The 15,475-nt window shown below is 41.4% G+C and overlaps 1 protein-coding gene across 2 annotated transcripts in view; it reads left to right on the top strand.

The window, feature by feature from the left end:
- The first annotated feature begins 7,626 nt into the window (after positions 1-7,626).
- cntnap5b (contactin associated protein family member 5b) overlaps positions 7,627-15,475 on the top strand; it is a 37,023-nt gene continuing 29,174 nt past the window's right edge. Inside the window, exons 1-3 of one of the 2 annotated variants that reach the window (XM_053617146.1) lie at positions 7,627-7,790; positions 8,829-9,022; positions 14,158-14,305. In XM_053617146.1, the coding sequence (XP_053473121.1) occupies positions 8,897-9,022; positions 14,158-14,305 (274 nt within the window). In that variant the 5' untranslated portion in view covers positions 7,627-7,790; positions 8,829-8,896. Of the gene's footprint in view, positions 7,791-8,828; positions 9,023-13,518; positions 14,306-15,475 lie in introns of those variants that run through there. The other variant, XM_053617145.1, reaches the window with a different exon arrangement.

The raw sequence follows: 15,475 nt of genomic DNA, 5'->3' as shown, positions 1-15,475 counted from the left end.
CACCATTCACTGTCACCATTCCACTGTCATTCAAACACCACCGTTCACCGTCACCATTCCACTGTCATTCAAACACCACCGTTCACTGTCACCATTCCACTGTCATTCAAACACCACCATTCACCATCACCATTCCACTGTTATTCAAACACCACCATTCACCATCACCATTCCACTGTTATTCAAACACCACCATTCACTGTATCCATTCCACTGTCATTCAAACACCACCATTCACTGTATCCATTCCACTGTTATTCAAACACCACCATCACCATTCCACTGTCATTCAAACACCACCATTCACCATCACCATTCCACTGTTATTCAAACACCACCATTCACCGTCACCATTCCACTGTCATTCAAACACCACCATTCACCATCACCATTCCACTGTCATTCAAACACCACCGTTCACTGTCACCATTCCACTGTCATTCAAACACCACCATTCACCATCACCATTCCACTGTCATTCAAACACCACCATTCACCATCACCATTCCACTGTCATTCAAACACCACCGTTCACTGTCACCATTCCACTGTTATTCAAACACCACCATTCACTGTATCCATTCCACTGTTATTCAAACACCACCATTCACCATCACCATTCCACTGTCATTCAAACACCACCATTCACTGTCACCATTCCACTGTCATTCAAACACCACCATTCACCATCACCATTCCACTGTCATTCAAACACCACCATTCACCGTCACCATTCCACTGTTATTCAAACACCACCATTCATCATCACCATTCCACTGTCATTCAAACAGCACCATTCACTGTCACCATTCCACTGTCATTCAAACACCACCGTTCACCATCACCATTCCACTGTCATTCAAACACCACCATTCATCATCACCATTGCACTGTTATTCAAACACCACCATTCACCATCACCATTCCACTGTTATTCAAACACCACCATTCACTGTATCCATTCCACTGTTATTCAAACACCACCATTCACCATCACCATTCCACTGTCATTCAAACACCACCATTCACCATCACCATTCCACTGTTATTCAAACACCACCATTCACCGTCACCATTCCACTGTCATTCAAACACCACCATTCACCATCACCATTCCACTGTCATTCAAACACCACCGTTCACTGTCACCATTCCACTGTCATTCAAACACCACCATTCACCATCACCATTCCACTGTCATTCAAACACCACCATTCACCATCACCATTCCACTGTCATTCAAACACCACCGTTCACTGTCACCATTCCACTGTTATTCAAACACCACCATTCACTGTATCCATTCCACTGTTATTCAAACACCACCATTCACCATCACCATTCCACTGTCATTCAAACACCATCATTCACTGTCACCATTCCACTGTCATTCAAACACCACCATTCACCATCACCATTCCACTGTCATTCAAACACCACCATTCACCGTCACCATTCCACTGTTATTCAAACACCACCATTCATCATCACCATTCCACTGTCATTCAAACACCACCATTCACTGTCACCATTCCACTGTCATTCAAACACCACCGTTCACCATCACCATTCCACTGTCATTCAAACACCACCATTCATCATCACCATTCCACTGTTATTCAAACACCACCATTCACTGTCACCATTCCACTGTCATTCAAACACCACCGTTCACCATCACCATTCCACTGTCATTCAAACACCACCATTCCACTGTCATTCAAACACCACCGTTCACTGTCACCATTCCACTGTCATTCAAACACCACCATTCACCATCACCATTCCACTGTTATTCAAACACCACCATTCACCGTCACCATTCCACTGTCATTCAAACACCACCATTCACCATCACCATTCCACTGTCATTCAAACACCACCGTTCACTGTCACCATTCCACTGTCATTCAAACACCACCATTCACCATCACCATTCCACTGTTATTCAAACACCACCATTCACCATCACCATTCCACTGTCATTCAAACACCACCATTCACCATCACCATTCCACTGTCATTCAAACACCACCGTTCACTGTCACCATTCCACTGTTATTCAAACACCACCATTCACTGTATCCATTCCACTGTTATTCAAACACCACCATTCACCATCACCATTCCACTGTCATTCAAACACCACCATTCACTGTCACCATTCCACTGTCATTCAAACACCACCATTCACCATCACCATTCCACTGTCATTCAAACACCACCATTCACCGTCACCATTCCACTGTTATTCAAACACCACCATTCATCATCACCATTCCACTGTCATTCAAACACCACCATTCACTGTCACCATTCCACTGTCATTCAAACACCACCGTTCACTGTCACCATTCCACTGTCATTCAAACACCACCATTCATCATCACCATTCCACTGTCATTCAAACACCACCATTCACTGTCACCATTCCACTGTCATTCAAACACCACCATTCATCATCACCATTCCACTGTCATTCAAACACCACCATTCACCATCACCATTCCACTGTCATTCAAACACCACCATTCACTGTCACCATTCCACTGTTATTCAAACACCACCATTCATCATCACCATTCCACTGTTATTCAAACACCACCATTCACTGTCACCATTCCACTGTCATTCAAACACCACCGTTCACCATCACCATTCCACTGTCATTCAAACACCACCATTCCACTGTCATTCAAACACCACCATTCACTGTCACCATTCCACTGTCATTCAAACACCACCATTCACCATCACCATTCCACTGTCATTCAAACACCACCATTCACTGTCACCATTCCACTGTTATTCAAACACCACCATTCCACTGTTATTCAAACACCAATATTCACTGTCACCATTCCACTGTCATTCAAACACCACCATTCACCATCACCATTCCACTGTCATTCAAACACCACCATTCACTGTCACCATTCCACTGTTATTCAAACACCACCATTCCACTGTTATTCAAACACCAATATTCACTGTCACCATTCCACTGTCATTCAAACACCACCATTCACCATCACCATTCCACTGTCATTCAAACACCACCATTCACTGTATCCATTCCACTGTTATTCAAACACCACCATTCACCATCACCATTCCACTGTCATTCAAACACCACCATTCCACTGTTATTCAAACACCACCATTCACTGTCACCATTCCACTGTCATTCAAACACCACCATTCACTGTCACCATTCCACTGTTATTCAAACACCACCATTCCACTGTTATTCAAACACCAATATTCACTGTCACCATTCCACTGTCATTCAAACACCACCATTCACTGTATCCATTCCACTGTTATTCAAACACCACCATTCACCATCACCATTCCACTGTCATTCAAACACCACCATTCCACTGTTATTCAAACACCACCATTCACTGTCACCATTCCACTGTCATTCAAACACCACCATTCACTGTCACCATTCCACTGTTATTCAAACACCACCATTCCACTGTTATTCAAACACCACCATTCACTGTCACCATTCCACTGTCATTCAAACACCACCATTCACCATCACCATTCCACTGTCATTCAAACACCACCATTCACCATCACCATTCCACTGTCATTCAAACACCACCATTCCACTGTCATTCAAACACCACCATTCACTGTCACCATTCCACTGTCATTCAAACACCACCATTCACCATCACCATTCCACTGTCATTCAAACACCACCATTCACTGTCACCATTCCACTGTTATTCAAACACCACCGTTCACCATCACCATTCCACTGTTATTCAAAGACCACCATTCACTGTCAACATTCCACTGTTATTCAAACACCACCATTCACAATCACCATTCCACTGTCATTCAAACACCACCATTCACTGTCACCATTCCACTGTTATTCAAACACCACCATTCCACTGTCATTCAAACACCACCATTCACCATCACCATTCCACTGTCATTCAAACACCACCATTCACTGTCAACATTCCACTGTTATTCAAACACCACCATTCACCATCACCATTCCACTGTTATTCAAACACCACCATTCCACTGTTATTCAAACACCACCATTCACCGTCACCATTCCACTGTCATTCAAACACCACCATTCCACTGTCATTCAAACACTACTATTCACCGTCACCATTCCACTGTCATTCAAACACCACCATTCACCATCATCATTCCAGTCATTCAAACACCACCAATCCACTGTCATTCAAACACCGCCATTCACTGTCACCATTCCACTGTTATTCAAACACCACTATTCACCATCACCATTCCACTGTCATTCAAACACCACCATTCACTGTCAATATTCCACTGTTATTCAAACACCACCATTCCACTGTTATTCAAACACCACCATTCACCATCACCATTCCACTGTCATTCAAACACCACCATTCACTGTCAACATTCCACTGTTATTCAAAGACCACCATTCCACTGGCATTCAAACACCACCATTCCACTGTTATTCAAACACCACCATTCACCATCACCATTCCACTGTCATTCAAACACTACTATTCACCGTCACCATTCCACTGTCATTCAAACACCACCATTCCACTGTTATTCAAACACCACCATTCACCATCACCATTCCACTGTCATTCAAACACCACCATTCACTGTCAACATTCGACTGTCATTCAAACACCACCATTCACCATCACCATTCCACTGTCATTCAAACACCACCATTCCACTGTCATTCAAACACCACCATTCATCATCACCATTCCACTGTTATTCAAACACCACCATTCATGTCACCATTCCACTGTTATTCAAACACCACCATTCTTCGTCACCATTCCACTGTTATTAAAACACCACCATTCACCGTCACCGTTCCACTGTCATTCAAACACCACCATTCCACTGGCATTCAAACACCACCATTCACTGTCACCATTCCACTGTTATTCAAACACCACCATTCACCATCACCATTCCACTGTCATTCAAACACCACCATTCACCGTCACCATTCCACTGTTATTCAAACACCACCATTCACCATCACCATTCCACTGTTATTCAAACACCACCATTCACCGTCACCATTCCACTGTCATTCAAACACCACCGTTCACTGTCACCATTCCACTGTCATTCAAACACCACCATTCACCGTCACCATTCCACTGTCATTCAAACACCACCATTCACCATCACCATTCCACTGTCATTCAAACACCACCATTCACTGTATCCATTCCACTGTTATTCAAACACCACCATTCACCGTCACCATTCCACTGTTATTCAAACACCACCATTCACCATCACCATTCCACTGTTATTCAAACACCACCATTCACCGTCACCATTCCACTGTCATTCAAACACCGACATTCCCCGTCACACACCGACATTCCCCGTCAACCACCACCAGCTGTTTTCTGTAAACTTTCCAACAATATGGTAAGTGTGTGACGAGCTTCCAAAGTCACACACACACACACACACACACCCCTACACCTGTCACTTCATTCCTCCCTCAGTGCAGAGGAAATGCTCCAGACAGTCACTAAGGGAACAGGACATCTTCTCCTTGTCAGTCACACACATTCATATTTATGAGTCTCAAAAACATATCTAGCTCAATTGACTTCACACACACAAACACACACACACACACACACACACACACACACACACCTTAACACCTTATTTTCTCTTTCTCATTTTAATAGCTTTCAGTAAAGATGTAGTCCACAGTGGACTGATGATGATGTTTATATGCAGTATATAGTGAATAGGGGGTGTGGTTTGGGACACACCCATAGTGGACTATAAATAAAAATGCTGCCTAAATATGCAGTGATTTCTATAAATACACTATCATGATGTCACCTTGACACACGGTCAGTTATCATAAAAAATTGCCTCATTGTGATGAAAGTTGTGGATTCCTGGTTTTCAGCACACCATTTGTTCACCATTCATATGAACACTGTTGCCAGGCAACTATAAAATAATTAATAAGCATTGAGCATAAGCTAGCTAATGACTGTGATTAGCACTTTAACTGTGTGGTAGCTAGATGTTCAGTTTTTTACAGAACGAGGAAAGACAGCGAAGGTCGAAATGAGACAAAATTGATCCGGAACATCAACATTTACCTCAGATATGCTGTTAAAGTACTGAAAATATACTCAGAACTACTAAAATTATACTGTTTTTCTATTAAGCATTGCCTGCTAACTGAATCCTCATGACTGCTGCCATTTTGAGAAACAACCTGATTACTGTGATACACAACAGATTTGGAATGTAGTAAGTTTTAGATATCAGGGAACAGGGAATAGGGAGTAGGGAATAAGGAGTAAGGATTAGGGAGTAGGGAATAGGGAGTAGGGAATAGGGAGTGGGAAGTAGGGAATAGGGAGTAGGGAATAGGGAGTAAGGAATAGGGAGTAGGGAATAGGGAGTAGGAGGTAGGGAGTAGGGAGTAAGGAATAGGGCTAGGGAATAGGGAATAGGGATTAAGGAATAGGGAGTAGGGAATAGGGAGTAAGGTTTAGGGAATAGGGAGCAGGGAATAGGGAGTAAGGAATAGGGAGTAGGGAGTAAGGAATAGGGAGTAGGGAATAGGGAGTAAGGAATAGGGCTAGGGAATAGGGAGTAGGGAATAGGGATTAAGGAATAGAGAGTAGGGAATAGGGAGTAGGGAATAGGGATTAAGGAATAGGGAGTAAGGTTTAGGGAGTAAGGAATAGGGAGTAGGGAATAGGGATTAAGGAATAGGGAGTAGGGAATAGGCAGTAAGGAATAGGGAATAGGGAATAGGGAGTAGGAAGTAGGGAATAGGGAGTAAGGAATAGGGAGTAGGAAGTAGGGAATAGGGAGTAAGGAATAGGGAGTAGGAAGTAGGGAATAGGGAGTAAGGAATAGGGAGTAGGGAATAGGGAACCATTTCAAACAACACACAAATCCTAAAAATCCTTGGATTTTTATTGAAGGAAATGTGTACATTGTCTTTCATCTCCCAGCAACCGTGTGTGTGTGTGTGTGTGGAGGTTTTCTGAAGTGTTTTAGAGCCAGAAAGAGTGAGAGAGGTTGGATTGTCACCTTTGTACGACCTCTCCTGATCCTTTAATCACCGACTCTCTCTCTCTCTCTCTCTCTCTCTCTCTCTCTCTCTCTCTCTCTCACACACACACACACACACATCTCCCTTGTTCCTTCTCCAAGTTTAGAATCAATTTGCAAAGTTGGAATCTGATGTCATTTAAGGTCTCAGCCATTGGAAAAGCTCTGTAAAGGTTAATTAGCTGAACAATCCCTTCAGTCTGCGCTGAAAGGACTCGCTGTCTGATCTCCGTCTCCACGTGTGAAGCGCTGAGATCCGATCTCACAAAACAAATGATTCTCGGATGAAAAACAGGCTATATTTGTGTAACAGACAGGTGAAGTGTCAGGGTTGGAATGAACCACGAGGAGGAGCATGAACAACTGTTCAAATCGTCTTAATCACGCAGCATCGTGGCTACCACGCCGGAAAAGAAATACAGACTGTAAACATGTCCAAAGTAATGAAAAAAGTTTTGAGAAAAACACTAATATTATTGTTAATAAGCTAACATGAGCGCCGTGGGCTTTAAAAAAAAAAAAAAAACAGGTGACCTCTTGGATTTCTTTTCCTGTTCCTTCTCCAGATCACTGTAACGGCCCGCTGCTCTCGCTTCTTCCTCCCACGTCGTTCCACAGCTCGTCCGTCTCCTCGGAAAGTCACGCTGGCTATTATGCTAAGCTAAACAACAGAGACGGTGAGTCAGCAGATCACACACACATACACATACACACACACACACACACACACACACACACACTGCTTGAATAGCTCTTTTGAAGGACTCTGTGGATTTGTTTTCTTTTATTAGACTCAATTTATTTCATAAATAACTGAATTATGAGTCGTTTCTGTTCAAACCTGAAGTTTAACCGATTTCTTTTTATCGATATTCTCCTTACTTTTTATTTTGCTTCTCTTTTTCTCTCAAACTCATCACTATTTCTTCCTTCTGGCTGTTTCTTTTCCTTTTATCCCCTCAGTTCACCATCCTTCATTTCTTTCTTCCTTCCTTCCTTTCTTTTTTTTCTGGAAATGTAACTCGTGTTAATTTACAGGTTTTATTCGTTATCGTTTTTTCAGGATTAATTCATTTATCCTGTCAATTTATTTACTTTTTTTTTTCCTCTCCTAAATGTCTTCTTGTGATTTATGCGCATATTTACGCCAGATGTGGCACCAAAACATCGTGATGATGATGATGATGATGATGATGATCAATATGGCCTTTTACATCAGACACGTATTTATCTCTTCAGCGTTCGGCTGCTTTCGCACTTTTTTTTTCTTCTTTTTTTTAAATGTATTTCTTTATTTAATGATCTGATAAAAAGCATGCGGTTGAGATTACGGGGCTAAACTGCACTGTTCTGTTCTGTTTATATTTAGTTTACTGTTTATACGGTGATGAACGTACGCAGGATCATCAAAACTCAAAAAATTGTCTTCCTGGCTTCACGTTTCTGCCGGTTGCCATGGTTACACCGGTACCACCAGGCTAGTTCCACGTTAAAGACACAGCTAGCTACAGAACGTATCGAAGCGTCGAATCGAAGATTCGGCCGTTCCAAATATGTTTATTACGTAATCCTGTTTTTGTTGAAGTAACTTATATACACAATAATCCCCTTTATGAATGTGTTTACACTTGAAAAAATTGGCTTTAATCTTTTTTTTTTACTGTGTGTGTGTGTGTGTGTGTGTGTGTGTCTGTGTGTGTGTGTGTGTGTGTTAGGAGGTGGAGGTTGGAGGCCTGATCACACGGACCGCCTGCGCTGGTTGCAGGTCGACCTGCGTGAGAGGATGGAGATCATCGCCGTGGCGACACAGGGTGCTTCCGGCAGCTCTGATTGGGTGACCAGATACACGCTGCTGTACAGCGACACAGGAAGAGACTGGAAACAGTACAGACACGAGGATTACGCTGGAGTGAGTCACTTCCTGCAACAAACAGATAGACAGATACATAGATAGATCAAAAAAAATCAACTCAGAGAATTCTCATACAGTGAAATATTCCTGATCAATAATAATAATGATAATAATAATAATCTTTATTTTATAAAGCGCCTTTAAAGCAGCTTCTCAAAGCGCTGTACATAAAATCCCAGTCCACAGAAAAATAAAACGAATAAAAGTTAATAAGAACAAAAACAACATTAATAATAAAACTTATTATAAAACGATCTAAAAAGACATCAGCAGTCGAATGCAAGTTTAAAAAAGTGTGTCTTGAGAAGAGCTTTAAAAATGACAAAAGTCTGGGCTTCCCTGAGTTCAGGAGGAAGAGAGTTCCAGAGTGAAGGAGAAAAAAAGAAAAAGCCCCGTCACCCATAGATTTTAAGCGGGTTTGTGGAACAGTTAACAGATTACACTGCGAGGAGCGCAGTCTGCGATTTGGGGTGTAAGGGATTAATAAAGCAGATAAGTATTGCGGAGCCAATCCATGTAATGCCTTGTACGTCAACATCATGATCTTAAAATCGACACAGAACCTGCCCGGGAGCCAGTGCAAGGACTCCAGAACAGGAGTAATATGGTCACATTTCCTGGTTCCCGTCAGGATCCGGGCGGCAGAGTTCTGAACATATTGCAGTTTGTTTATTGCGGTTTTAGAAACTCCGGCTAAAACGGCGTTACAGTAATCCAGCCGTGTGACAATAAATGAATTAATCAACTTTTCAGCGACGGATAAGTTTAGCATTGGGCCTAGTCTGGATATATTTCTGAGATGAAAAAAGGATGCCTTCACAGTGCCCTGAACATAAAAAATCAAGAGTGAGGCTGGGGTCAAAAATTACACCAAGGTTCCTCATCTTACTTTGGGTCTCTAGAACAGAGCCATCAACAAACAGTTGATGCTTTGCTGCTTTGCGAATTTGCTGACGGGAACCTATAAGCATAACCTCAGTTTTCCCGCTGTTCAGGCACAGAAAGTTATTGTTCATCCATGTTTTTATCTCGGAAATACAGTCAGAAAGATAACAAGCATCAATGTTTTCACCAGATTGTGAGTGAATGTAGATTTGGGTATCGTCGGCATAAAAGTGATAATGGAGGCCGAGCGATCGCAGCAGATGCCCAAGTGGAGATAGATCCATATTGAAGAGTAGAGGGCCTAGAACTGAACCCTGAGGAACACCAGTGAGCACCGAGCAAGTGTCAGACCTAAAGCCACACATAAAAATAAACTGGAAACGGTCCGTATATTAGGATTTAAACCAGTTTAAAACTGTCCCCGACACACCAAAAACACTTTCAAGGCGGGTAAGTAAAAGACCATGATCCACAGTATCGAAGGCGGCTCTAAGATCAAGAAGAATAAGAAGTGAGGTAGCTCCAGAATCAGAGGCCATCAACAAGTCTCAGTTGGTGGCCTGAGACGTTTCAGTGCTGTGAAATTTACGAAAACCTGACTGAAGGGGTTCAAAGAGGTTATTGGTTGTAAGATGAGTACAGAGTTGAGAGGCAACAACACGCTCAAGTATTTTCGCCAAAAACGGAAGATTTGAGATGGGACGAAAATTGTTAAAATCATCCACAGGAACATTTTCTCTCTTTGGTAGAGGTGTAACAGCAGCAGTCTTTAGTACTGCTGGAACGACCCCAGTCTCCAGTGATTCATTTATAATGCTGAGGATAGCAGGGCACCACACAGCGAAGCACAATTTGAATAAATTCGTAGGAACTGGATCCAGCAAGCAAGTATCAGCCTGAATAATCCTGACTGTTTCAAATAATCCTGATTTCTTCAAATAATCCTAATCGTTTCAAATAATCCTGACCGTTTCAAATAATCCTGACTGTTTCAAATAATCCTGATCTCCTCAAATAATCCTAATCGTTTCAAATAATCCTGACTCTTTCAAATAATCCTGACTGTTTCAAATAATCCTGATCTCCTCAAATAATCCTAATCGTTTCAAATAATCCTGACTGTTTCAAATAATCCTGACTGTTTCAAATAATCCTGATCTCCTCAAATAATCCTAACCGTTTCAAATAATCCTGGCTGTTTCAAATAATCCTGATCTCCTCAAATAATCCTAACCGTTTCAAATAATCCTGACTCTTTCAAATAATCCTGATCTCCTCAAATAATCCTAACCGTTTCAAATAATCCTGGCTGTTTCAAATAATCCTGACTGTTTCAAATAATCCTGATCTCCTCAAATAATCCTAATCCTTTCAAATAATCCTGACTGTTTCAAATAATCCTGATCTCCTCAAATAATCCTAATCGTTTCAAATAATCCTGACTGTTTCAAATAATCCTGATCTCCTCAAATAATCCTAATCGTTTCAAATAATCCTGACTGTTTCAAATAATCCTGACTGTTTCAAATAATCCTGATCTCCTCAAATAATCCTAATCGTTTCAAATAATCCTGACTGTTTCAAATAATCCTGACTCTTTCAAATAATCCTGATCTCCTCAAATAATCCTAATCGTTTCAAATAATCCTGACTGTTTCAAATAATCCTGACTGTTTCAAATAATCCTGATCTCCTCAAATAATCCTAACCGTTTCAAATAATCCTGGCTGTTTCAAATAATCCTGATCTCCTCAAATAATCCTAACCGTTTCAAATAATCCTGACTCTTTCAAATAATCCTGATCTCCTCAAATAATCCTAACCGTTTCAAATAATCCTGGCTGTTTCAAATAATCCTGACTGTTTCAAATAATCCTGATCTCCTCAAATAATCCTAATCCTTTCAAATAATCCTGACTGTTTCAAATAATCCTGATCTCCTCAAATAATCCTAATCGTTTCAAATAATCCTGACTGTTTCAAATAATCCTGATCTCCTCAAATAATCCTAATCGTTTCAAATAATCCTGACTGTTTCAAATAATCCTGACTGTTTCAAATAATCCTGATCTCCTCAAATAATCCTAATCGTTTCAAATAATCCTGACTGTTTCAAATAATCCTGACTCTTTCAAATAATCCTGGTCTCCTCAAATAATCCTAATTGTTTCAAATAATCCTGACTGTTTCAAACAATCCTGATCTCCTCAAATAATACTAATCGTTTCAAATAATCCTGACCGTTTCAAATAATCCTGACTGTTTCAAATAATCCTGATCTCCTCAAATAATCCTAATTGTTTCAAATAATCCTGACTGTTTCAAATAATCCTGATCTCCTCGAATAATCCTCATCCTTTGAAATAATTGCGGTATGAAGGTAAGTGTAACAGATTTATTGTACAGTGTAAATGCTAGGATTGACGTTCAGTCCTCCGGATAAACTGATAGCCGTCTCGGGCTCTGCAGAGGTAAAACCTCACTCAGCGGCTCAGCTCGAATTTACTCTGCGGCCGCTTCTTCTTCTTTTGTCTTTCTCTCTCTCCGTTCACTCGTCTTATTTTGACAACTCTGGAATCGATTGGAGGAGTCACTGGAGCCAGAGGTTGCTTTGCCTCCACGTTCGGAGGAAAAACAAGCGGGCTTCACCTTCTCCTGAATCGATACGAGACATTTCAGGGTTTGATCACTGCCCGCTTGTTCCCTGTGGTGCTGACACTCAGAGAGAGAGAGAGACATGGAGAGAGACAGACAGGTATGCTGTCGTCTGTACATTTGAGCGTATCTCAGATAAGACGGCGTGATACAGATGGACTGACCGGATTTTCTCGTCGTTACAGAGCTGTCGTCTTTTTTTAGTCTGCGTCTCTGCTGGAGACGTCAAGACACTAATTGCTTCAGCAGCAACACTTTCTCTGGGAAAAACTCTTTGAAGGTGTCGAGCTTTTAATTGGACTGGGACTGAAAAGCGCCAGGATCTTTTAGAAGGCGTAAAGAGCTCCTTAACTTCGCTTAGCTCGGAGGATTTCCTCAGGCTACGCTAATAGCGAGCTCCTATGCTAGCATATAGTTAATCATGTTACGCTGTAGGGCAAGAACTTCCTGTTAGCTCTGTGTGTGTGTGTCTTAATTGACTCTATATTTACATTAATACACTAAGCAAGTGACATTTCTTTGCAGTTTGAGTTTTAAATCAGCAGCTAAACCCATGACTGTGGCACATCCCAATTTGTGCTAGTTTTAAAAATGAAGTGACAATTCACAAAAGAAGTTGCACTAATTAAAAAAAGAAAGAAAAGTTAGCCTGGAGGAATAAAAAGGAAACTTCTCCTCTGCATAGCATGTTCTGGGATGCTAGTTAGCATTTCAGCGCAGTGACGGAAAGAAAAGAAAAGGTTTACGTGAGGGGGCGGAGTTAATTACAGTAGGTTTAATGAGTATTATTAGTTTTAGATTTGGGTATAAAATGTAAACAAATAACGATGATCCCACTCGCTAGAATTCCTACTGTTTTGGGTTTAGCGCTATAAAACTTCTTTTTAAAAAGCTGTTGTTGGGACGAGGAAGCTAAGAAACGTCGTTATTAAACGGAATGTCAGAACTTTGCGTAATATATTCTGTAAATAAACTGACTATACATTTCAGGGAAAAAAAGTATAAACCTCACACTGAAAAATTATCAGAAATCTACATTTTTCATTGGATACATCGGATATAAATTTGCATAAAATGTTATTAGGTATAAAGAAAAAAAGTCTGACTTGTAATTTCCACTCAGAAGTTGGGAATTATGCTTTTTTTTTACCAGTTGGAAGTTTGGAATTACTTCGAAAGGTGGAAATGACGGTTTTCCCAGTCAGATGGGGAGGTGTTTTACAGTTTTTCCTAGTCGGAACTTGAGAATAACAGTTTTTCCCTGTTGGAAGGTGAGAATTACAATTTTATTCAGTGTGCATGTGGGAGTTATGGCTTCTTCCCAGTCAGAAGGTGGGAATTATGGTTTGTTCCCGGTCGGAAGGTGGGAATTATGGTTTGTTCCCGGAGAGAATGTGGAAATTCTGGTTTGTTCCCGGTCGGAATGTGGGAATTATGGTTTGTTCCCATGGGATTATAGTTTCTTCCTAGTCGGAAGTTGTAAACGACTTTTTTCCCAGAATGTAGGTACAAATGGCATTTTTCCTACTTGGAAGGTGGGAATGATGTTTTTCTTTGTCGTTTCTATGTTGTGTTTTTTTTTTTTTTGTCAGGTTTTCCCAGGAAACACAGACGCCGATGGTGTGGTCCATCACAAACTGCCGCACGCCATCCGGACACGTTACCTGCTTTTCCTGCCGCAGGACTGGAGCGCCGAGGGATGGATTGGCCTGCGAGTGGAAGCGTATGGCTGCTCCTACAGTGAGTGTGGAATTTACACACCTGCAACCTTCATTTGACCCCCCCCCCCCCACACACACACACACACAACCACACATACCTCAAGGGGAGAAAGTAACCAGATGAAACCTTGTTGGCGAGTTTTATCAGTGTCCAGACATCAAGTACATGCAGTACAGACTGTGATGTGAAATCGTACACGTCGGGGAATTATTATTCCTATTATTTCTTTGTCTGCCATTTTGGAATGCAGACTGACATTTATCCGGCAAACAAAAGGAAATCAATCGCTCATCTAGAGAGATCCTCAAAAGATGCCGGCCGTCTCCGAGCTGAATTATTTATAACAGTCTCCTTGCTTGTTTACGGCCTCGATGGCAGCTGCCCGTTTAACAAACGCGTGCACACACACACGCGCAGTCAGCAATAAAGTGCATCTCCGGTAAATTTAGGTGTAAATCTGTAAAGCCTTTAGAAACATCACATGAATAATATATAACTTTAGAACGTGTGTTTTAGCACAACGCAGCAATGACGGTAAAAACACCTGAAAAAACGCCTCTTTTACGCAGAAATACTCAAGCCAATAAGTTATAATAATTATTATTAATAGTTTCTTACATTTATTTAGCACTTTTCTCGGCACTCAAAGCACTTTACATCGTATTGGGGGGTGTGTGTGTGTGGGGGGGGGGGTTTGTTAGCTTAGCATCAGAGGGAGCTGAGGCGAGAGCTGAAGGCAGATATGTCTCTGGCAAAATAGTAAAAACCAGCTATAAAAGTTTTTAAAAAACCACCACCACCTTTTTCCCTGTAGAGTACTTGGTTAGTACTCGTTATGCTAGCTGCTTTCCTGTAATTTCGAAACGAAGTGTATTTTATTCGCGATCTCCATACAAGTTGTATTGTTGCATGCTAGCTGCGTTTCTGTGGCCTGAATCAGATTTTATTAGCATTAGTCTCCATGCTAGCTGTGTAATTAAATGTAGCCTGACAGCAGCTTTCCTGTAGAATACTTGACTAGTACTCGTTATGCTAGCTCTTTCCCTAGCATCGTAAAATGCAGCGTATTTTATTAGCCGTATTCTCTTCCACCCCGAGTCTGAGGTGAAGCTAGTAGCTGTACATTCTTCAGTTATTTTTATTAGCATTTCTTCACGCTAGCTGTTTTCCTCAAGTCATTTATATTAT

This window comes from Ictalurus furcatus, chromosome 27 (genome assembly GCF_023375685.1).
Source record: "Ictalurus furcatus strain D&B chromosome 27, Billie_1.0, whole genome shotgun sequence".
NCBI classification, from domain to species: domain Eukaryota; kingdom Metazoa; phylum Chordata; class Actinopteri; order Siluriformes; family Ictaluridae; genus Ictalurus; species Ictalurus furcatus.
Note: the sequence above shows the minus strand (reverse complement) of the source record. Positions and strands in the feature narration are given on the sequence as shown.